We start from the raw sequence: 25,059 nt of genomic DNA, 5'->3' as shown, positions 1-25,059 counted from the left end.
TTCTTACAATGCTCTGCTGGAATTTTAGACCATTCTTCTTTGGCAAACTGCTCCAGGTCCCTGATATTTAAGGGTGCCTTCTCCAAACTGCCATTTTTAGATCTCTCCACAGGCGTTCTATGGGATTCAGGTCTGGACTCATTGCTGGCCACCTTAGAAGTCTCCAGTGTTTTCTCTCAAACCATTTTCTACTGTTTTTTGAACTGTGTTTTGGGTCATTGTTCTGCTGGAAGACCCATGACCTCTGAGGGAGACCCATCTTTCTCACACTGGGCCCTACATTATGCTGCAAAATTTGTTGGCAGTCTTCTGACTTCATAATGCCATGCACCCGGTCAAGCAGTCCAGTGCCAGAGGCAACTAAGCAACCCCAAAACATCAGGGAACCTCCACCATGTTTGACTGTAGGGACCGTGTTCTTTTCTTTGAATGCCTCTTTTTTTCTCCTGTAAACTCTATGTTGATGCCTTTGCCCAAAAAGCTCTACTTTTGTCTCATCTGACCAGAGAACACTCTTCCAAAACCTTTTAGGCTTTTTCAGGTAAGTTTTGGCAAACTCCAGCCTGGTTTTTTTATGTCTCAGGGTAAGAAGTGGGGTCTTCCTGGGTCTCCTACCATACAGTCCCTTTTCATTCAGACGCCGACGGATAGTACGGGTTGACACTGTTGTACCCTCGGACTGCAGGGCAGCTTGAACTTGTTTGGATATTAGTCGAGGTTCTTTATCCAACATCTGCACAATCTTGCGTTGAAGTCTCTTGTCAATTTTTCTTTTCCGTCCACATCTAGGGAGGTTAGCCACAGTGCCATGGGCTTTAAACTTCTTGATGACACTGCGCACGGTAGACACAGGAGCATTCAGGTCTTTGGAAATGGACTTGTAGCCTTGAGATTGCTCATGCTTCCTCGCAATTTGGTTTCTCAAGTCCTCAGACAGTTCGTTGGTCTTCTTTCTTTTCTCCATGCTCAATGTGGTACACACAAGGACACAGGACAGAGGTTGAGTCAACTTTAATCCATGTCAACTGGCTGCAAGTGTGATTTAGTTATTGCCAACACCTGTTAGGTGCCACAGGTAAGTTACAGGTGCTGTTAATTACACAAATTAGAGAAGCATCACATGATTTTTCGAACAGTGCCAATACTTTTGTCCACCCTCTTTTTTTATGTTTGGTGTGGAATTATATCCAATTTGGCTTTAGGACAATTCTTTTTGTGTTTTTTCATTTAAGACAAATTAAATGAAGATAATAATACCAAAGAATTTGTGTTTGCAATCATTTTCAGGAAGAAACTGAGTATTATCTGACAGAATTGCAGGGGTGTCAATACTTTTGGCCACAACTGTATAAAATGTAAATTACCGTATATACTCGAGTATAAGCTGACCCGAGTATAAGCCGAACCCCCTAATTTTGCCACAAAAAACTGGGAATACTTATTGACTCAAGTATAATCCTAGGGTGGAAAATGCAGCAGCTACTGGTAAATTTCAAAAATAAAAATGGATACCAATAAAAGTAAAATTAATTGAGACATCAGTAGGATAAATGTTTTTGAATAGCCATATTGAATCAGGAGCCCCATATAATGCTGCATACAGTTCATGATGGGTCCCCATAAGATGCTCCATAGATTATGCCCCCATATGCTGCCCCCATAAGATGCTCCATAGATTATGTCCCCATATGCTGCTCCATGGATTATGCCCCCATATGCTGCCCCCATAAGATGATCCATAGAATATGCCCCCATATGCTGCTCCATAGATTATGCCCCCATAAGATGCTCCTTAGATTATGCCCCCATAAGATGCTCCATAGATTATGCCCCCATATGCTGCTCCATGGATTATGCCCCCATATGCTGCTCCATAGATTATGCCCCAATATCCTGCCCCCATAAGATGCTCCATACATTATACCCCCATATGCTGCTCCATATATTATGCCCCCATATGCTGCCTCCGTAAGATGCTCCATATATCATGCCCCCATATGTTGTCCCCATATGCTGCTCCACATATCATGTCCCCATATGTTGCTCCATATATCATGCCCCCATATGCTGCCCCATAAGGTGCGCCATACATTATGCCCCCATATACTGCTTCATGGATTATGCCCCCATATGCTGCCCACATAAGAGGATCCATAGAATATGCCCCCATATGCTGCTCCCATATGCTGCTCCATAGATTATGCCCCCATAAGATGCTCCTTAGATTATGCCCCCATAAGATGCTCCATAGATTATGCCCCCATATGCTGCTCCATGGATTATGCCCCCATATGCTGCTCCATAGATTATGCCCCCATATGCTGCCCCCATAAGATGCTTCATATATCATATCCCCATATGCTGCCGCTGCTGCTGCAAATAAAAATAGAAAAATGACATACTCACCTCTCTGTCGCTGGGTGCAAGGTGCCGGTGTCGCTGCTGCCTCAGGACCCAGCACCTGAGACATTCACCTGTCCTGCATCCATCGCTGCTCGCCGGCTGCCGCTGTCTGTCACGTCATCTGTCAGTGACATTCAGGCAGCAGAGGGCACGGCAAACATATCACCGTGCCCTCTGCTGTCTGAATGTCACTGACAACTGACAAGAGGACACATCAGACAGCAGCAAGCACTGATGTATCGGGGACAAGTGAATATAGCCTATACTTACCCCGTCCTGGCTTGGTCTCTGCAGTCCCATTCTCCCACGGCCTCCCTTCCTGCCTTCAGCGGTCACGTGATACCACTCATTAAACTCATAAATATGTACATAAAGTGAGCATTTCAAGGCAATCCTATAGGTGCGGAATTGCCGTGATTCCGCACAAAGAATGAACATGCTGAATATTTTTCCGCTATGCGATTCCGCAGCCGAAAAATCCGCAGCATTAGCACAGAAATGTGGAATCCCATAGGATTGTATGGGATGCATTTTCTTAGCGTTTTTGCAATGAAAAAAATGCAACGTGTGCACACAGCCCAAAAGCTAACTTTCAATCATATGAGCATACCTGGTGAAGCGGCTAGAGTCACTGTTCACAGCACCACTCACTATACTGAGAGAGGCAGCTGTTAGTGTAGAGTCGTGGGCCGGGCTGGGGGGTGGTCCCTCTGTATACCGCGCAGTGACGTACAGACACAAGCTGGAGGCAAGTTTCGGGTGCAACAAGTCCAAGTTTATTCTCTCTCGCCGTCCGCCAGACAACCTCACAGTACACCACACTTCCTTCACAGCACTCCGGTTACAGTACACAAGGGGACACCGTGCTTCCTCCAGGGACGTATATATACGTACCGTCCCCTTCTTCACTCTGACGCTTCTGACAGCTCCGTCACTGTGACTGCCGTAGGCCTGTACACCAACAGTAATGTTACTGGTCACACGTCGTTCCAAACACGGTGTCCTACACCCGGAGCCTCGTCTCTACTGGGGTACTTCGTGTCAGGACCACCCCCCTGACTTTCTCTCTCCTCAGTCCCCATGGTTGGGTTTTCCTCACAGTGCCACATCTGTCACAGTCTCCTCGTCACTTGAGCTCCCCCTTGGGACCGGAACTTTCTGGAACCCTCCTGTCTAATTTATAGCTTTCCCGGTTCCCTATAACTCCGCCCCCATGACCAATGGTTTCTTAGCCCTAAGCTGATGTTAAGTCCTATGCTCACACTCCTCCCTGCCCTCTAATGTCGGTTTAAGGTACAGCACGTCACCTACACTTTCCTAGCTGTTTTCCCTTTTTAAATCTGACCAGTCCGTCCGTACGTCAGGTCACCTTCCCTACACTCCCCCTTCCTTTGTCTATTGTCGTCCTCGACAATCGTCGTCCCTGCCTTAGTCATTCCAAAACTTTCCCTACTTTCTGTTGTCGGACCAGTTCTTGGGCCAAACCCGCTATCCGCGGGGGCCAAACCAAACAGGGAGCACCATGCTCCGAGCGGCCTACTGCCACTCCCCAGCGCGCACGCCACATGACAACGTCTTTTGAAACTGGGCTAGGTACACCTGGATTCTCTCCCTCCGGCGTGTACCTTCCCCTACTCTCCCCTTCTGTCACCTTTCACAATCCGGTACGCCATGATCAAGGCCTTACACCTACCAGATCATTACCAGCGCCCGACTTCTTCTTTCTGGGGTGTCCGTGGTGTCTGGGACCTGACCTAGGACTATGGTCTGCTTCAAATCATCCATCTTTTTGTCTTTTCTCTGGTTACCAGTCATGGTTGGCGTCTCGGTCTCCCAGACCCTCTCAACTCATAGACCCCTTCGGTCTCACGCTTCCTTCGGTCACAAAGACCTTCCCTTACCCGGACCTGTTGCATTTTTTTGTGCATATCATACATCTGAACAACTCTATAATATCACAATTACCCATTTTCTTAAATTTTTTTTTCTTTTCGATTGCTTAAAACCATCACACACAAAACAATAAAACATAAGATTTTTTTTTTCTCCCCCTTCCTTTGACAAGGACACTCCCTCTCTAACTCCGCCCCCATGACCAACGGTTTCTTAGCCCTAAGCTGATGTTAAGTCCTATGCTCACACTCCTCCCTGCCCTCTAATGTCAGTTCAAGGTGCTGCACGTCACCTACACTTTCCTAGCTGTTTTCCCTTTTTAAATCTGACCAGTCCGTCCGTCCGTCAGGTCACCTTCCCTACATTAGCATACCTATCTTTGCAGAGAGAGCTGTCAATCAAAGAACTGGGCATGCTGTAAGCAGTGACTCTAGCTGTTCTGTGCATGCTGGGTATATGTGTATGTGTATATAGACAAAGAAGAGGACTTACCTATTGAGCAGAACAGTCACTTGGCTCCTTATACAAACAAAACACAAAAAAGATTAAAAACTTTCAGCAAAATAGATAAACAGTACAACACCCAGATTTTGAGAGTAGACTTAGGCCCTGGAGTGTAAATGTGGGTCCCTCTCCTTTGTACAAAACATACCTAAAAAATACCCCATAATCACTACTGATTACATCATCAAAAGGGTTAAAAAGCACTTTTCTTAGTTTCGTGCCATTGTCACAGGGTTGTGGCTGAAGATACAGAAGTACAAATATAAAACTCTACAAGCAAAAGCTTGTCCACTACTACTGTATGCAAGGCCTTGAAGCGCTGTAATACTGTCATGTATGAAATTTTTGGCTTTATGCTTATAGAACATTTAAGGCATTAGTATGGAAACATTGGCTTTCTAGATGAACGTTATCAGATATAAATATTTCAAAACTATATGCTTTGTAACTTTAACAGATCCATATATGGTGAATTTGAAAAAGAATATACCTTAAAAGGAATTAAGCTGTATCGGTTTATGGTGCCAGACACAGCTCTCGCCTCTCCATACGACAATCCGGACAACCATTGTTATTGCACAGATAAAATTATTTCTAGAAACTGTAATGCTGCTGGTGTGTTGGATCTTCGAGCATGCCATGATCGTAAGTGTGGTGATAAAATGTGCTATGAACTGTCAAAACAACTGGTAATATATCCAGAAAATGTCAAAATTATTGTGCTTGCGTAGCAAGGCTGCAGAATGAAGGTTACTGTTTCGGTGAGTCAGTATTCACTTGGTCACAGGGCTATTTGACTACAATGGTGAGGTCAAAATATGCAAAAAGGCTGGGTTCACATTAGCATTTGAGTACGCAGTGTGGTGCTGCAGACTTTCCTTAAGTTTCCTTAAGCTGCACCTTCTTCCGCATGCGTCCTACGTACCTATCTTTGACATGGACATGCGTCCACGTGCGCCATTTTGACGTGCCCGCCGAACGCAAGAACATGCAACATGTTGCGTTCGGAGGGCACTTCAAAACGACGCTGCAGACTCAAACGCTGATGTGAACCTACCCTAACATGTATAAATGCAGATTTTAAACCACTGATTTTTCTTTTTATTTCCAGTATCTGCAGGAAAATCTGCACCACACAGAACATTTTGGTATAGATTTCCCCGGCACCTTTTCCAGGTGCTTTAGTCCGATTTAGGGCTCACTGACATGAAAAATGCTTCTTTCGGATCGATTATGGTAATGAGGCTCTGCTCAAATCTGATCAGATTTTGATCAGAGTGTTATCTCAATGTGATCCGATTTTCTCAGATGAAAGAATAACAGTACAAGTGTGGAGAAGATGGAGAACTTAATTTCTCCATCTTTTCCATTGTCTGTGTCCGTGTTAATGGTACTGCACTTGATGTTATCTCAGTGGAGTCCAATGTTTTTCATGCACCCTTAGACTGGGTGTGCATGATCCGATTTCCGGAGCCACTCACAGCATGCTGCGATTTTTGTCTCATGTCAAATCAGCATGAGAAAAAAAAACTGCAAATCTGCACTGCCCATAGTAGTGCCAATACTACAATAATAGTATAGCATTGGGTGGAATGATATCTGATAAAACATCGCGTAGCAATCGGCCGTGTTATACGCTTGTGTGAGCCCTTACTGCAGAAGTTTTCTGTAACAGATTAGACATGTTGATGCACCCTAACAATAGGTGCATGTGGGATGAACTTTTTCATTGCAAAAACACCATAAAATCTACATGCTGATTTGTTTTGAATTTCTAACCTCTACATTGAAAGGGGTGAAATCCATTATAGAAGTCACAATTCACAAATTTGCAGTTCATTTTCTAGATGGAAAATCTCAACCTTTTATTAAATTGCTGAAACTGTAAAATGGTGCTGATTTTGCAAAACGATGTAATAAACCGTTAACTTTCTTTATTTCAGAAAAACCTATATTCCTTTCCTTACCTCATTTCCTTTTTGCAAGTGACTTCATTTTGGAATCCCTTGATGGTTTGAATCGTAATGTGGAAGAACATAAGACTTTTGTAGATGTGGAACCAGTAAGTTGAATTTTTGTGTATTATATGTTTTATTTTCACTGCAAATTCTCACTTTAAAAATTGTTTGTGATCTAATGAATAGTATTCTAATTGAGAAATTTAGAATTAGTAGCTAAAATAATAAGAGCTATAGAATATAAAAATACTGTATGTGATAACATAATATTAACATGAATAATAAAGAATTTAGTGGGTACTGAAAGTATTCAGACCCCTTTAAATTTTTCACTCTTTGTTTCATTGCAGCCATTTGGTAAATTCAGAAAAGTTCATTTTTTCTCATTAATGTACTCTCTGCACCCCATCTTGACTGAAAAAAATCAGAAATGCAGAAATATTTGCAAATGTATTAAAAAAGAAAAACTGAAATATCACATGGTCATAAGTATTCAGACCCTTTGCTCAGTATTGAGTAGAAGCACCCTTTTGAGCAAGTACAGCCATGAGTCTTCTTGTGAATGATGCAACAAGTTTTTCATACCTGGATTTGTGGATCCTCTGCCATTCTTCCTTTCAAATCCTTTCCAGTTCCATCAGGTTGGATGGTGAACGTTGGTGTACAGCCATTTTCAGGTCTCTCCAGTGATGCTCAGTTGGGTTGAGGTCAGACCTCTGGCTGGGCCAGTCAAGAATGGTCACAGAGTTGTTCTGAAACCACTCCTTTGTTATTTTAGCTGTGTGCTTAGGGTCATTGTCTTGTTGGAAGGTGAACCTTCGGCCAAGTCTGAGGTCAAGAGTACTCTGGAAGAGGTTTTCATCCAGGATATCTCTGTACTTTGCCGCATTCATGTTTTCTTCAATTGCAACCAGTCGTCCTGTCCCTGCAGCTGAAAAACACCCCCATAGTATGATGCTGCCACTACCATGTTTCACTGTTGGGATTTTATTGGGCAGGTGTTGAGCAGTGCCTGTTTTTTTTCACACATATCACTTAGAATTATCACCAAAAAGTTCTATCTTCGTCTCATCAGACCAGAGAATCTTATTTCCTATTGTCTGGGAGTCTTTCATGTGTTTTTTAGCAAACTCTCTGTGGACTTTCATATGTCTTGCACTGAGGAGAGGCTTCCATCAGGCCACTCTGCCATAAAGGCCCGACTGGTGGAGGGCTGCAGTGATAGTTGACTTTGTGGAACTTTCTCCCGTCTTCTACTGCATCTGTGGAGCTCAACCACAGTGACCTTGGGGTTCTTCTTTACCGCTCTCACCAAGGCTCTTCTCCCATGATTGCTCAGTTTGGCTGGATAGCCAGGGCTAGGAAGACTCCTGATGGAACCAAACTTCTTCTAGTTAAGGATTATGGAGGCTACTGTGCTCTTAGAAACCTTGAGTACTGCAGAAATTCTTTTGTAACCTTGGCCAGATCTGTGCCTTGCCACAATTCTGTCTCTGAGCTCCATGGCCAGTTCCTTTGACCTCATGATTCTTATTTGTTCTGACATGCACTGTGAGCTGTGAGGCGTTACATAGACAGGTGTGTGCCTTTACAAATCAAGTCCTATCAGTTTAATTAAACACAGCTAGACGCCAATGAAGGAGTAGAACCATCTCAAGGAGGATCATAAGGAAATGGACAGCATGTGACTTAAATATGAGTGTCTGAGCAAAGGGTCTGAATACTTATGACCATGTGATATTTCAGGTTTTTTTTAACATATTTGCAAAAATGTCTACATTTTTGATTTTTCAGTCAAGATGGGGTGTAGAGAAAAAAATGAACTTTTTGGAATTTACCAAATGGCTGCAATGAAACAAAAAGTGAAAAATTTAAAGGGGTCTGAATACTTTCCATACACACTGTAGTTATGAGTGCTTCAAGTAAACCTCTGAGCAAAAGACTCCACAGATAGAATACTCTAGGACATATAAATAGCTTGCAGAGGTACCAAAAAGGTTGGGCGATGCTGCAGTGGGGACTACTGTTGGCCTCCTTGCTGACAGCATGCCCTTTCAGCCATGATTGACATCCCTCTCGGCACAGCAAGAGAAGCTGCAAAGTTTAGTGCAATCAAGATATGACAGTGCTCAGAATGCATATTGAATGGGCATATTGGTGCACTTAATGTTCGGTCTCACATAGATACAAAATTGTTTTTTATGCTAACTAAACTTCTAAGATCAAGACTATTGGGTTATTTTTATAGGGGCTAAGTCCCCTACATATGTATAAGTGGTTTAATTTGTATTTCTGGGATGACGGACTTTTTTTCAGTAAAATAGTTGTCCACTACTTTATTATTTAAAAACACATTTGTTCAAACTGGCCTACTGCCTCAATTCATTAACCTAATTATCCCTGTGTGGCCCATTCAAATTTTTTTTTACCATATTCAGGTTCCTCGCATCATGTTCTCACATGCTTTATGCAGTTAATAGCCCTCTGTGTCTGTATACTTAAGCTGTTGTATACTTAGGCTGTTAACTGGTTCATACAGCATTACCTGAACACCCGATTCGTGCACTATGGCTGGTTCGAACTATGAAAGCAATTGTTACCATCTCTACCTGTCGTCTCTCCCCTTTTTCCTCATATATTGTAAGCTTGCGAGCAGGACCCTCATTCCTCTTAGTATCTGTTTTGATCTGTGTTTATTGTTATGCTGTAATGTCTATGGTCTGTACAAGTCCCCTCTATAATGTAAAGTGATGCGGAATATATTGGCGCTATAGAAATAAAATTATTATTATTATTGTTATTTGTATTTCCTTATTAGTTGGAAACTGTTTTCCTTTATTTCAGACTACAGGATTTACTATGCATTTTGCAAAGAGATTGCAAGTCAATATTTTTTTTAACCGCACAAGTGAAATCGAGTAAGTATACCTACAGTATACTTGGAGTGAATTTCTTTATTATAATTTTATAGTTTTGACTTTTTTCTTGTAGAACAGAAGATCTTTAATGTTGCATCACATAGAGTATATTCATTGCTTAGTGAAGCACAAATGTGGAACTTTATACCACCTAATCCTTATTGCTACAATTATGCTGTGAGAGTTGATGTCTTCCACCTAATCCTGTGTACAGTCAGTGTGTTAATATAGTCACCTATCACTATCTTCTCCAGCACCGTTCTGGTCATCTTCTGAGTCATGTGATGGTAATTTACATTATCCGAATCACTCTATGCTCTAAATATTAGCTGGAAGGGTTTTTAGCAAAGTAAGCTTATGGAGCCTTGTTCTGTCGCTCCATAGCATTATAGTGTATTATATATTATATAATATATATATATTATAGCCACTTCTGACTCATGCAGAGCACTGTATGATCCAGAGAGTCTGCAGAGTGGTGATGTCACTCAGAAGAAGACCAGAACACCATTCGATACCAAAGAATATGGTGAAAGGTGAGTATTTTAATACACTCACACTACAGTACATACATACATGGTGTACACAATTATTAGACAATCTGTATTTTTGATGACTAATTTTATTATTGAACTACAGCGCGTTGGTCAATCCAAAAGGTTACTAAACCCAAAACTTAAATATCTAAGTAAAAGTGTAAAAGTGAGGCTTGACTTTTTTAGTGGAATATGTTTGTGCGCAGAATTTTTGGCAACTATTAAAGTGCCAAATTATGCAACTAAATGAATAACATTTTCCTGTTCAACGGTTTTATTTTCACCTGTTAAAATAAGAATAATAATCAAACAACTCAAAATGTTTAAAATTATATATTTCTGGCATTTAAAAAAAAAATCAGTGATCAATATAGCCACCCTTCTTTTCAATAACAGTCATAATCCATTAAGTCTGTCAGTTTCTTAATCTGTTAGCGATCAACTTTTTGGGTATCACCAACCACAGCCTCCCAGACACTGTTCAGAGAGGTGTACTGTTTTCCTTCACCATAAATCTCCCATTTAAAAAGGATCCACAGTGTGAAATGTGCAGCGTTGCCTAATGGGTGATCCACATTGAGAGAAGACTAAGGACTAGTGGTAGTGTAACCCTGAAGAAAAGTAACTAATGATACAAACTGGCCTTCTGGAGAGGGGCCCTTCGATAGAAAGCTGAGTCATGAACCCCAGAGCTTGTGACTCAGAAGGTAACAGAGCCAGCAGGGCTGGGTACGATGGACTTGTGGAGGTCCTGGGTTCAAGTGTTTCCAGTAGAAAAAGAAATAAGATGTGGAACTGAAGGTCAAGTCAGGAGACTTGCTGATCAGGACTGTAGAGCAAGTTTATGACCACTTATAAAATGTGTTCAAAGTGTTGCCCGTTGTGTTGATTGTCAATGCAACCCTCTTCTCCCACTCTTGACACACTGATAGCAACAACGCAGATGAAATGCTAGTCTAAGGGGGTCAGATTCCTTGTAGGAATGTTTGGACATGACACCCATAATGTAGTGGTGCACCATCTTGCTGGAAAAACTCAGGGAGCGTGCCATCTTCAGTGCATAAAGAGTGCAATACATCATCTTGCAGCAATTTCAGATATCCAGTGGCATTGAGGTTTCCACTGATGACGAATGGCCCCACTATCCTTGTACCCCATATACCACACCATACCATCAATTATGGGTGTCAGGTACGAGCATTCCTACATGAACAGTTTCCTGGAAAGTGGATTGGTCGTCATGGGCCAGTTGAATGGCCACCTAGGTCTCCCGATCTGACCCCCTTAGACTTTTATCTTTGGGGTTATCTGAAGGCAATCGTCTATGTTGTGAAGATACGAGATGTGCAGCATCTGAAACAACGGATACTGGAATCTTGTGCTAGCATTTCTTCTGCTGAGTTGCTATCAGTGTGTCACAATCCAACACAATGGGCATCACTTTGAACACATTTTATAAGTTGTCATAAACTTGTAAATAATTCATGAAAGAATAAAGTTATGTTATTACCAAGCAGACCATTGGTTTTCTTGTAAAATTCTCAATAAGTTTGATGTGTCACATGACCCTCATCCCATTGGAAAAAGTAAAGTTGGATCCAAAATGGCCAACTTCAAAATGGCCACCATGGTCACCACCCATCTTGAATAGTTTTTCTCCTCCCATATAATGATATGCCACAAACATGAAGTTGATATCACCACCATTCCCATTTTATTTGGTTGTATCCATATAAATGGCCCCTCTTGTATATGAGTTTTACTTTTTGTATTGAAGAACTGAAATAAATTAACTTTTTGATGCTATTCTAATTTTGTGAGAAACAGGTATTTTACAAATGAAAGTCTTGAGGTCAGTGACAAATCATAAGATAGTGGTGGAAATCTATAAGGTGTCCCCAGTAATAGAAATGAATATGGTTAGAGTATAATAAAGAAAAATGGAAGATGAATAAGGAGTAATACCATAAGAGATTGGGGACCACTCTCATCCAGCATGCGTTTCATGTTTACTGTTTCATCTGCCTTCATGAGACTTAAAATTATATTTGATGTCAGTCTTGATTCACATTGGTAGATGGAGCCCATTTTTTATAAATGTAAATATCATGTATACATATCTTTCTAATATCTGTTTTATTTCATGTCATATAGAATTGTTTCCATTCCTAATTACTTTTTTCTGCCTTTCACATTTCAGCATACTGGCAAACCTTCAGTCAGAATTTGTGTTTCCTGTATTGTGGTTAAATGAGGTAAGCATGTGAAAACTTTCTACTTGGAAAAAAATTGCCTAGTGCATTTATTTCTAAACGTCTAAATAATACTCACTCTTGGAAAAAAAAAAACAGTAAAAATTCTATGCAGCCAAGTTTTATGTCTTTATAAAGTTCTGGAAACCTTGGAGAAAAATTAGTATGGTAAAGCTGCCTATATGTGGAGCAATTGGATGAGGAATTATTTTAGTATTTCTAATTTCAACCATACACATCGGATTAACGTCGGCTGAATCCAGCCAAGAGTCTAACATGTAGGGAGCCTCCAACAGATGAATAGCGATCCTTTTGCGCTCTAGAAATAAGTCGCCACTAGAGATGTCTGGCAGTGGGTGGATCATAGAGAACACAGGAGCACTCATCTGAGTAAAGTTCTCCTGGGTATGAAACTATTATTCAGCTTAGAGCTATCTAAGGTGTGCGGGTGGCTTGTGAAAGCTGAAAGATAAGCCCTATGGGAACAGAAATGTTGGTTGTCAGCAATCTTTACACGCAAGGTTATATCTAAAGCTGGTCAAGCACGTGAGATTACTCTCTCTTGACAACCCCACATGCAAAAAGATGGAAGAGAACTGCTGCTAGTCATCATGGTCATCAGGATATCTCCCAGGAAAGCAAAAGGTTCAGACTTTTAAATTTCAACTAACCTAATGAAAAGGCCTTCATACACATTAAATGGTCAGCCACTCCTGCCAATATCATTATTTGGTCAATTTTAATCTCATATATATGAAAACCCTAAGAAGCACCTTAATTTTAATACAATTTTATTGAGGAACATTTTTAAGGGTATGGACATTATCAAACGTGGTGAAATATTTATAGCATAAGCCAGAACACTGTGACTCGTGAGGGCCTAATCTCATCCAGAGGTCAAAGAAATTCCACATTTTTCCTAGCCAGCGGTGTTTCCAATCATTTGCTTTTCAGGAAGGTGCATTACAGCTCTATTAGAGAGAATCTAGCCATGTTTTTTGTTCCTTGCAAAGAGTGTGTCCTGGATTCTTTCTAGGCGGGGAAAAATCAAAGGAGCATTTCAGGTTACACAGAATTAGATCTCCATCAATAAGAAAGGAATCGCATAAGCTTGCAATACACTACCACATACTTGACTGCCTACTTGATGCGCTAAGTGAAAGGAGGGTCCTGTGCTTTTATTATTATTGAATTTAAAGAGAAAGTGTCAGGCACTAAATTTTTAGATTTCATAGTTGAATTTAAGTAAACTGGCACTAAATATTGTGTCTGACTTTTTTCATACTGTAGCTGTTTATTCTTTATTTAAAAAAACTTACCACATTGGATTGCCTCACATTATTCCTATATTTTCAGTATAAGCCGTACATCAGGGATTGAGTGCCTTGCAGCAGCTGAAAAGAACGGGAGTCCATTATCAGAGAAATGTAATAGATTTTTAGAGTCAGCCCCTTCTCCAGAGACCAGGGAGTTGCATACATAGTCTTATCTGGGTATATAGTTTATAGTGTTGCTATCCTCCCTTATCTGGTCCTTGAGCAATACAATAAAGTTGTTGTTAACTCACTGTAAAATAATGCTTATCCTGTAAAATACTCAGGACTAGTTACCAGATAAAAATATAGTGGTTTATTTGGATTCTTCCATCAAAGAAAGGTTATTACAAAAAAAACAGGTGAATAAAAATAAGTGAAAGAGAGATTGTCCATTGTTCATAGCAAAGCAACATGTATTCTTCTTCTCTCCGAGATCCTGAATAGCAAATGGCTGCTGTCTCTCAGTTCGGCTTCTCACATCGCCGTCAAGTAATATACCAGCTGTTATGTCATGTCATGGCCCAACACAGGCGACATCTTCGTGTCTGTCTCTCATGATGGTGAGGGAAGAAGACAGCGACCTCTACAGTTAGCCATGAATTATATACGTCTCTTGAAGCACGTGATCTCGGTATATATGGAGTTTGACATTTACCTCAAGGCTAAACTTAAATATGTAGTGAGCTGACATTTCTACCATGAGCAAAGCTTAAAAATAGCCTATGTCATATAAGCTAAAGCAATCTACAGAACTGGGTGTAATAAGAAATATTTAACGAATTATTAATATTTAACAATTCCCCCTTTTGAGGGAGACAGACATTAATTGGAACCCTCAAAATATAATGAGATCTTTTTTCTTCTTTTCTTCTTCTTTGACAAAATATTTTAATATCAATCATAATAATAATATCAGATTACCGTTATAAGTACTCAATGACATAATTGATGTGAATTCATGTTATGGTAAGCCGTGAATAATATTCATATAAAATATGTATAATTATACTTCCCTAAGTCTAAATTGAAGCATCTCAGGTCCAGTCATCATCATCTGATGTCATCTGGTCTTCATTTTGATGTCTTCTGTCTTCTTCTTGGTTCTTTTAAAACCACAGTTTTTCTCTAGCATATAGATGTTGTAGAAATTGTGTTGTATATCAAATCAAAGTTCATAAATTCAAATGTTGATAAGAAACAAAGTCTATAGATGAAATGCAGCTTTAATATCTGTGCAGTGTCACCTTTAAAAACCTGGGCTTACATTGGCTCGCCTTGGATATTCTGGAATCCTCCATCGGCACTGGTCTTTGAACAGGTGTGACGTCTTTGGTCAGCAAAGCAAGGGTTAAAATGACTCTTCCTTGCTAAACATAGCACCATAACCAGTCCTTGTCCTAATGCACAGGACATATGTCAGGGTTAATTACCTTCATTGTTCACCAGCTTTCATCGAAGCTTTTCAGGTGATTGAAAACCTCTGGAACTTGATAAGAACGTGATAACACAGTTCATCTCAGCATCATAGGAGCATCGTCCTCTGGTTGTCAGGTTAGACACTTTAATCGTGACTGTCAGTGGTGGATACTGCACTTGTGACTGTCAGTGGTGGATACTGCACTTGTGACTATCAGTGGTGGATACTGCACTTGTAATTAACACAGTTCATTTCTCAGAAGTCATAGCTTTGTTACCTTCTGGGACTTCTGGATAGCGACATTCTTCTTCTTGCAACTGATAAGAATCAATTTTAATATGAAAAGTCTTTATTAACGTAATTTCAGTATCTTGCTTGAAGTCTTCATTCCCTAGTCTATACCAAATCTGGTAATTTTCCTATCCTATAATATCACAGCGTACCATAGCAATCAGTAATATCCATATAATTATTATCAGAATTTGTACCATATATGGATTTCAATATTTGAAATAATAAACCAATAATAAGTGATAATACATTATTATCCATTTTTTTTCATGTGATAGAACATTTTTATGTCATAGGTGTAATTACCTTTTTCAACCCATAGGTGTCACTGTGTTTTATGTAACCAGTGTTTTCATCTTTATTAATAAGGAATATATTTATTATACTAATAATATGTAGGAATGTATAGCCATGAACCAAAATAAGAATATATGAGTGAGCGAATGAATGAATAAAAGAATTGTTGCATATAACTCAGAAGTGAAACATTTTCCTTAGTAATAGAACCATATAATTGCTATATTTAATGAAGCAATATTCTCAGTAGACATTACCCCACTAAATATTGGTGAAAGAATTAAAAATAATGAAAAATAAGAATAAAAATAAAAATAAGAATAAGGCCTTTATGTTGATGCAGAGTAGTTATGTCTTCAGTAACATATACCCTTAATATTTCCATGATCTGGATTATTTCATAATTGTCATAAACTTATGTTACCAAAATATTCAAATTATGCAACTTTGCATGTAATTCCTCTTAGTGTAAAGAAATGACTCTTTATAATACTTGTTATTATACCCAATACTTATACCATTGTACCTTATTAATATTTTTTCCTATTAAAATGTGTGAAGAAGAGGGTATTAATCAAATGTGATGATGTAGTCAGGATCAAAAACATATTTTCCCCCTTAATACCAAAAAATATTGTTCTATGAAATAATTCATTTATCAAAACCAAAATTAAAAATAATTAATGAATAAATTATGTGAATTTATACTTGCTTATACCATTTATTTGTCTGAAGATGTGTAACCATCAAAATTAATTTGAATATCATAAAATTATCCTTTGGAAAAATTAATTTGCATAAACCATTTTGATGTGCGATTGCACTTTGCACTTATCCACTATTAACTAAATCAAGAAATAATAATTACTATAGAAATATAGAAATATATGTTGTATAGATAATATTTAATTATATATCCTAATATTCTAATAATTTATCTGATCTGCATATTTCTCCTAAAGATAAAAGCTTTGGGGTTTTTTTTTTTTTTCTCTCATTCAGAATCCTGAGGCCTCATACAAACGTATCACATCACTCGCTCAGCAGCTGCTCATACACTCAGTCACTGTCACTCAGACTGTGTCACATATTAAGTTTAAACCAAATACCTCACATACGAAGGTGTGATGAATACACGTATTTTAACCCAAATTATCCTAATTATCAATGCATTGTAAACTATTTCAATTTAGTCTCTTAATATTTCTTTGAATATTCCCCACATGACATAAATATATGTATATGTATAGCTATACTTGACATTTAGGCCTGAAAAAAAAATTCCATTGCTTTGCAAAAGTTGAGACCCCCTTAAAAATTCTTTTCCTAAAGAACAGGGACCTAGTATACTGGTATACTTGTATTATTAGAACAAGGTTCAAATTTCCCTGCTGTGGTTGTCATTCAAGCCATGCAGAAAAGCACACACACAGAACATATTTTAAAATGCAGTTAGTTATTTTCTTTTTTACGGGTTAGATATATAAAATCATGCAATTATTGCAACTTCCTGTGTAAATAAAGGCATAAATCCTTGGAAGAGAATTTTTCCCGATTAAGTCCTGCTTTGAAATGAAAATTCTAAGGAAACATAAAAAATAAGGTTAATATCATATTCATAATTCTAAATATTATTGCTGATGTAGATTTTAATTTTCATTAAAAAATACAGTTCTACTATTTCTACTTCTACAAACACTCTATATATACTGTATGACTATGTATATATCCACAAACCATTGAACTACAGGATTATACTCTATATAATAATTACATATAACTAATACATCGTATAACACTTTTACACAATATATATAATTACTTTTTCTAGCCAATTCCTACACCCATACTTATTTCTCTGCAAAAAATATCCTGAAAGGTTCTTGCCATTTTAAAGCTGATAGATTCTTGGAGCAGAGTATTCAGTTTACAGGCCATGATGTCACTCACCACCTGTTTCTGTCTGTCAAATTCGGCCATCTTGGTTACAGAAAGAAGATCAAAACTCATCATTTTTCTTAATTCAATTTGTGTCTTTTCGGTGTTCCTTTGCATCATTCCATATGGCTTATAACAAACATGTGATTTCCTTTGTTCTTCATATATTTGATTTTGGGGAAAACTCATTTTAGAAGGTTTTGCTAATACAGGCTTCTGATAAGATTTTACTCTGCCTGTCTTTACAAAATTAGCACGATTTACTGTCCTTTCACGATTCTCGTGTTTTCTGGCAAAATCAAGGGATTGCGCACATTCAAACAAAGAATCTTTTTGTGACGCAATAACACGAGATGCAGGATTTAGAAACCAAAATTTGCTTACAAAACTCCTTATGAGGGACGGTGTTTTGACATTCTCACTCAGCATTCTATACAAACGTTCATATATGGACATGAACGCAAAAATACATTCCTTCCGACCAATCCTTAATTTTTGAAGAATATCAATATCTGGATGATTTTCATTTGATGAACAAAAAATGAGAATTTTTAATCTGTCCTTATCAGTTAAATTCTCATGTATTTCACCAGATAACTTTAAAGACAATCTCCTAGCAAAATTTACAGGGATCCACATTTTGAACAACTGATTCTTCTCCTCGTTAGATAAATCAAATTTATCAACACAACTTTCAAAAACCTCAGAGTTTCTACAAACATGCATTTTGCTGTCATATGCAGGAATTATTTTGCATATCTCTAGCAAAGTTTTTCTTACTTTCCTTCGGATTTGGGCCTGTGAGTGATCTATTTTTATTGGTACGTCTTTCCCTTGTACATCCTCTACGTCAGTTCTGAAGTCTCCTCCTACTTCTCCATCTTGTTCCACGTCTGCAAGGTCACCTTCAATGGCTGCTGCTACTTGTAACTGTTTCTCCACATTACAGTGAATCTCGGGAATATCACTATCCTCTACACAATCATTTTTAGATTTCTCTGACACAGATCTATGAAATATATCTACCATCTGTAGAATATTTTTTAATCTCTCTCTTTCTCTATTGAAAAACTTAGAATCTAACCTTTGATTCTCGAGTTCACACTCGGCATATAAACTTAACCATAAAACTTCTGAATTAGAATTGTCTACAGACTTAAATTTCAATTTACTCTGCTTAGCAAGACAATTAATGACATCCATATATCTTACCTTGAAATGTCTCAGCTTGTTCCTTTGATGGACAACGCTGGGCTCCTGTCTTCACACGTCTGGCTTACGTCTGGTACTTTTGGCCCTTGTAGTACTTCTCAATCTATCTGGCACTTCTTAGTCCTCACGTCTAGGTTCCGTCTGATTCTTGTGAATAGTGGAGTTTCTGACAACTTGCACATATGAGCAAAGTTCAATCCCCCTTGTGGGCAAGTTGAGGGAAATCCGCAAAAAAGTACAAAAATTCAGATCTGGCTGGCTCTCCAATGTAAAATAATGCTTATCCTGTAAAATACTCAGGACTAGTTACCAGATAAAAATATAGTGGTTTATTTGGATTCTTCCATCAAAGAAAGGTTATTACAAAAAAAAACAGGTGAATAAAAATAAGTGAAAGAGAGATTGTCCATTGTTCATAGCAAAGCAACATGTATTCTTCTTCTCTCCGAGATCCTGAATAGCAAATGGCTGCTGTCTCTCAGTTCGGCTTCTCACATCGCCGTCAAGTAATATACCAGCTGTTATGTCATGTCATGGCCCAACACAGGCGACATCTTCGTGTCTGTCTCTCATGATGGTGAGGGAAGAAGACAGCAACCTCTACAGTTAGCCATGAATTATATACGTCTCTTGAAGCATGTGATCTCGGTATATATGGAGTTTGACATTTACCTCAAGGCTAAACTTAAATATGTAGTGAGCTGACATTTCTACCATGAGCCAAGCTTAAAAATAGCCTATGTCATATAAGCTAAAGCAATCTACAGAACTGGGTGTAATAAGAAATATTTAACGAATTATTAATATTTAACACTCACCCAACCTCTAAGGGCAGAGTCACACTGACGAATTTTTCATCCGAGCTGCATAGTAATCCATCATGCTGTCATTCTCAGGTCAGGAGAGGTGCTGGCCAGTCCGTGCTATGCGATGCGATTATCGCAGGAGAAATTGGCAGTGTGACTCCAGCCTAATATTTATGATGATGCTCCTCATCCTGTGTCTGTATGTACAGAAAAGTTTATAGAGAACATGAAGTATCAGCCTGGTGTGCCTGCTCAAGTGGCAGATGAAAACTGTTATATTTTAAGATATTTCATTCATTGCTAAAAAAAAATTTCCTTTGAATTGTGACTTTCAATTGCCATATACTGACATATCTATCTATCTATCTATCTGATCTCTTATCTGTCTATGCTATCTCTTATCTATCTCTTATCTATCTATGCTAATTCTTATCTACATATCTATTATCTTTTTATCTATGCTTAAGTCTTATCTATCTCTTCTTTCTCTTATCTATCTATCTACTGTAAAAAAAAATAAAATTACATTTCAGCTGTGTAGAGTTGTCTAAAATTCACTACAGGAATATGTCTCTGCTTTGTTTTCTTCCAGACTGCCATGATTGGTGACGATTCAGCAAATACGTTTAAATCCAGTGTAACTACTCCAATGAATGCCTTAAAGATTGTACAGATCTTATTTATATGCCTTGGGGGAGTGATATTCCTTGCCTGCTCCATAACACTTTCTGTCAAAAGCTGTAGAGGAAAGTGAGTATAAAGTTATGTTAAGTTCTTACAAATTTGTCTGGATTGTAATAATAATGATTCAAAACATAAATTGATTTAGGAGGTGTAACCAGCTGCTCTTGTGGGGTCATCATGGATAAGATAGTGAGATAAAAGAATGACATTTTCTACACTTTTCTATGGTCAAAATACAGTAGCTGAACCTATTGATGATGAACCAAACAGCGGCACTAAAAGACCACCATCGCTAAGCATTTACCGCTCAGCAGTCATTTAAAAGCCTGCTTAGATTGTTCAGTACAAATAGGCTGCCATTGTTCTCGGCATCAAGAGCCCTGTTACACAGAGCAATATGCTGCCGAAAACAATGATTTTTAACCACTTACTGACATCCGCCTGACGTGTACAGCGCAAATCGATAGCAGGTGTATGTAGTGGGCTCACGTGGTCATCCTGACCAACACCCAGCAGATAAAGACTGTGACTCACAGCACGGACCTAATTCTAGAATTCAGAGGTGGGAAGGAGTGGAGCCCATGACTGTTAACCTGTTAAATGCCACTTTCTGACAGCGTGACAGCGGCAGTAACAGTGCACCGGCACTGGGGCGCGTCATTCTGTAACATGATTACAGGGCACCAATGCGTTGCTATGAGTTGTTGAAGACCTGTACTTATCATGGAGGTCTTTTGAAAATCAGTCTATAGCTAATCTTCTAAGGAGACTGTGATTTTTACTATATGCAGCAATACTGTGTTATCGCTGTATATCGTACAAGCAATCAGATGATCGCAGGTTCAAGTTTCCTAATGGGAATTAAAAATACAGATTACAAATACAAATTACATTACAAATAAACGTAATAAAAATAAAAAAATACACATATGTGGTCCAATCTTTCAAAACATAAAAATAATTAACCCAATTAGTAAATACCATAAACCGAAAAAAAATTAAAAAACACATTGCATTTTTTCATTCACAACAATACCACAAAAATTGCTGTAAGTGGTAATCAAAATGTTACATCTATCCCAAAATGGTATGAATAAAAACATTGTCCTGTCCCATAAAAAAATAAGCCTTCAAATGTTATGGGTCTTGGAAAATGGCGACATAAACGAAAAACTTTTTTTTTAGAATTTTCAGATTTTTTTCGACACTAAAATAATTTAAAAACTGTACAACATTGGTATTGCCGTAATCATACTGATGAGGAGCATCATAATACCAGGTAATTTTTACCACACAATGTACGCCATTAATTAAAATCCCCAAAAACTATAAAAGAATTACTGTATACTTTTTTCGTAATTTCACCACACTTGGAATATTTTTCCCAGTTTACAAACCTTGATGTGGTAAAATGAATAGTGTCAATCAAAAGTACAGCTTATCCTGAAAAAAACAAGCTCTCATATATAGAAGTGGACAGAAAAATAAAAAAAATTATGGCTCTTGGAAGATGGGGAGGAAAACGAAAACACAAAATCGGAACTTGGCCACTGCAGAAAGAAGTTAGGCAAGTCTAAAATTCATATCATTCATAGCCACACATGTGCCATGGTGGGAGCTGTTTGCCACAGCGCATGCGCGGTTCCCGGTTTACAGTGCACAAGCGTGGCTTCACAATAAATTGTGCAAGCTCAGGCTTTTTCAAAGTGGACTTAAGTGACGTTGGTGCAACCTTGGGAACATAATTCAATTTGCGTGGGTGGCACCAACTGTGACTGAATGAAATGAAGCACACCTCTATGACTAAATGAGCAGGTACGCTTGAACTACATAAAGTGCTTTTTACACATGATTAGATCGCTGTTTTTAATGAATAAAAGTGTTAGGCCTGTTTCACACTTCCGTTTTTTGACGTCAGTCAAAATCCGCCAATTTTAGAAAAAAACAGATCTGCCAAAAAAGGGGCGGATCCGTTTTTTACCCCCATAGACTTACATTAGTGGCGGATCTTGACTGATGGTCATCTCTCCCAACCGTTTTTTGACGGATCTGCCAAGATTTTAGCGTCTCCCGGGCGGATGAGACCGACACTGCAACGTTTTTTTCTTGACGGTCCGTCAATTTTAAGTGCGCATGCCCGTAAGCATTTTAACCCTGAAATGCCGTTCCAGGAGCGGCGAAAAATCTATCTCTCTCTCTCTCTCTCCTTCCAGACCGCGGTCGCTTTAAATTTTTCATCTTCGGCGGATCCGTCCATATTAGCGTCCGCTGACATCCGTATGTCACAACGGAGGCAGATCCGTTAATTTTCGCTTTTGGCGGATGTCAACTGTCCGCCATCAACGGAAGTGTGAAACAGGCCTTAGTGATTCACATTGCATCATTAACAACACACTGGGGACAGTTTACATGCTAGAAAAGACATGTTCCCTTTAATGTAGAACCTCTTAGATATTTGTCTAATTCTACATATGTTGCTATGTATTACTACACTTTTCAGATATACATGTTTAAGACCAAAGGTCTACAACATTCTTAAGCATAAGTCTAACATGGTCTTAAAACGTGCTTAATTAGATATAGGCCAGAAAAATAAATGGGGACATATGTACGGGTAGATGAATGCAGTTGTATATCAGCTGCTTACATTCAGTAGACCATTTCAATAAGTGTGATGTGAATCTAATGTTCTTGAGCTTTCTACAGGAAAATGTTGGCATAATAGTTGTAAGTTATATTATTTCTATAGCAACAAATTATCTCCTCTTTTGCCATATATCTACTCTGGCATAATATATTTAGAGGCAATATAGGACTGATACATTATGCCTGTCTCTCAAGCACAGAATAGGCTCTTGGGCCAAATACAGCTTTCACTCTTTGCATACTGTACAATACATCTATATTTAATGTTACAGTGCAGATAAAATGTTCTTTCTGTTTTTTAAGTTTAAAGAAGCGCTCCCATCAAAGTTTTTATCCTCTTAATATATTACAATCATCAGATTATATAGCTCTGTGTACTTACAATTGTTAATTTTGCCTTTCTACCTAGTTATTTCTTCTGTTTTCCATTAGTTCTATGAGATCATGTGATAAAAACTGACTAGCTATATCATTCTAAGTTTTATGTAGAAACAGGAGGTCAATTTTCCCCGTATGAGTCATAAGTCACTGCAAAAATCCTTGAAGGAAAAGAGACCTCCTGTTTCATCATAGAGCAAAGAAAAGAGAACAATTAGCTTGGCAGAAAGGCAAAATGAGCAATTGTAATTACACATGTATTAAGAGAATAAAAACTCTGATGGAAGGAGGAGTGCTTCTTTAAAGGAGTTCTCTAGTGTAAATAAGTTTATCACCTATCCAAAAGATGAGTGATAATTTAGAGATAGTTGGGCATATAATAGGTGCCCGACTCAGCTTCATTTATTTGCTCTGGGGCTGCTGAGTGCTTTGCTCTGCATTTTCTGACTACCCCATAGAAAAATGGTCAAGCTTGCATACTGCCGGTCCATTCTACCATTCTAACTGGAGTAGAAGGTACCCGTTCTGCTGATCAGTGCAGGTCCCAGTGGTCAGACCCCACCAATCTCTAAGTTATCACCTATCCTTTGGACCTGACAACTCCCTTAAGGTGTTAATACTAAATGCTTTTCTTTTTTTTTCCAGGAAGGTGTAAACAAGTACCATAACTGCTGCTGATATGACAGATATGACAGAAACCTGAGAGAAAATTCCCAGCAGATAAATGTTAATAGAGGAAATGAAGAAAAAAAAAAGAAAAAATAAGCTACTCCAACCATAACATTTATAGTCCCAAAATATCAAAATGAAAATATATCAACCATACACAAGTCAATATACTGTATGTTCATAGCCAAAATGTATATTTATATATGGTCTAATGAATAAAAGAGACAAGTATGATAACTGTGTATTATATTACAATGTGTTGTTTTGTAGCTGTACCATGAATATAGCTATGAATAATACACTATTATATTTGTACATTATGTTTGAAATGTCTTTCAGTGCATTATGCAATACGGCTGTATGTTAACATGAAGGAATTCTACAATTTAGATTAAAATGTAATGTGTTTGTATAATTTATAACAGATATTGAGATATATTTTGTGCATGTCATGTAAAATAAAACATTCTTTATATTTATCAACTTGAGTGATTATATTCATTTATCGGCTTATCTTTTAACATGCAAGTTACACACTTAAAAAAAAAAAGAACTTATCTCACAAGTCACTATGGCACAGTCTACAGAATATTAATTTTATAGTTGTTATTTATAATATATTGTATAATAATATTTAATTTTAAATATTTGTTATTTTTAATATTTCAACTTTTTTTGTAAAGGGAATCTGTTACAATGTTTTTGCTACCCCATCTAAGAGCTGCATGATGTAGGGGCGGAGGCCTGTCTCAGTGGTCTGCTTGCTGCTTGCTTGAAAATGCTTCTGCTTTAGGTTTTTCTTCATTCTTGGGAATAAGAGAGTCAGAAGGGGCTAGGTTGGGCGAGTATGAGAAACCATTGTCATGTCGTTTTTCACCACAAACTGGTGATTTTCAACGATGTGTGGGCAGGCGCGTTGTTATGATGAAGCAGCCAGTCCC

The 25,059-nt window shown here is 38.3% G+C and overlaps 1 protein-coding gene across 1 annotated transcript in view; it reads left to right on the top strand.

The window, feature by feature from the left end:
• Positions 1-24,597, top strand: part of CD36 (CD36 molecule (CD36 blood group)) — a 58,396-nt gene extending 33,799 nt beyond the window's left edge. Inside the window, exons 8-13 of the mRNA XM_073551323.1 lie at positions 5,258-5,445; positions 6,744-6,862; positions 9,603-9,676; positions 12,413-12,467; positions 20,334-20,491; positions 24,095-24,597. Coding sequence (XP_073407424.1) covers positions 5,258-5,445; positions 6,744-6,862; positions 9,603-9,676; positions 12,413-12,467; positions 20,334-20,491; positions 24,095-24,104 — 604 coding nt within the window. The 3' untranslated portion in view covers positions 24,105-24,597. The remainder of the gene's footprint in view (positions 1-5,257; positions 5,446-6,743; positions 6,863-9,602; positions 9,677-12,412; positions 12,468-20,333; positions 20,492-24,094) is intronic.
• Positions 24,598-25,059: the final 462 nt, after the last annotated feature.

This window comes from Dendrobates tinctorius, unplaced genomic scaffold, assembly GCF_039654945.1.
Source record: "Dendrobates tinctorius isolate UK_male_01 unplaced genomic scaffold, ASM3965494v1 ptg000174l, whole genome shotgun sequence".
Taxonomy (NCBI): domain Eukaryota; kingdom Metazoa; phylum Chordata; class Amphibia; order Anura; family Dendrobatidae; genus Dendrobates; species Dendrobates tinctorius.
This window is presented reverse-complemented; position numbering and strand designations above follow the sequence as displayed.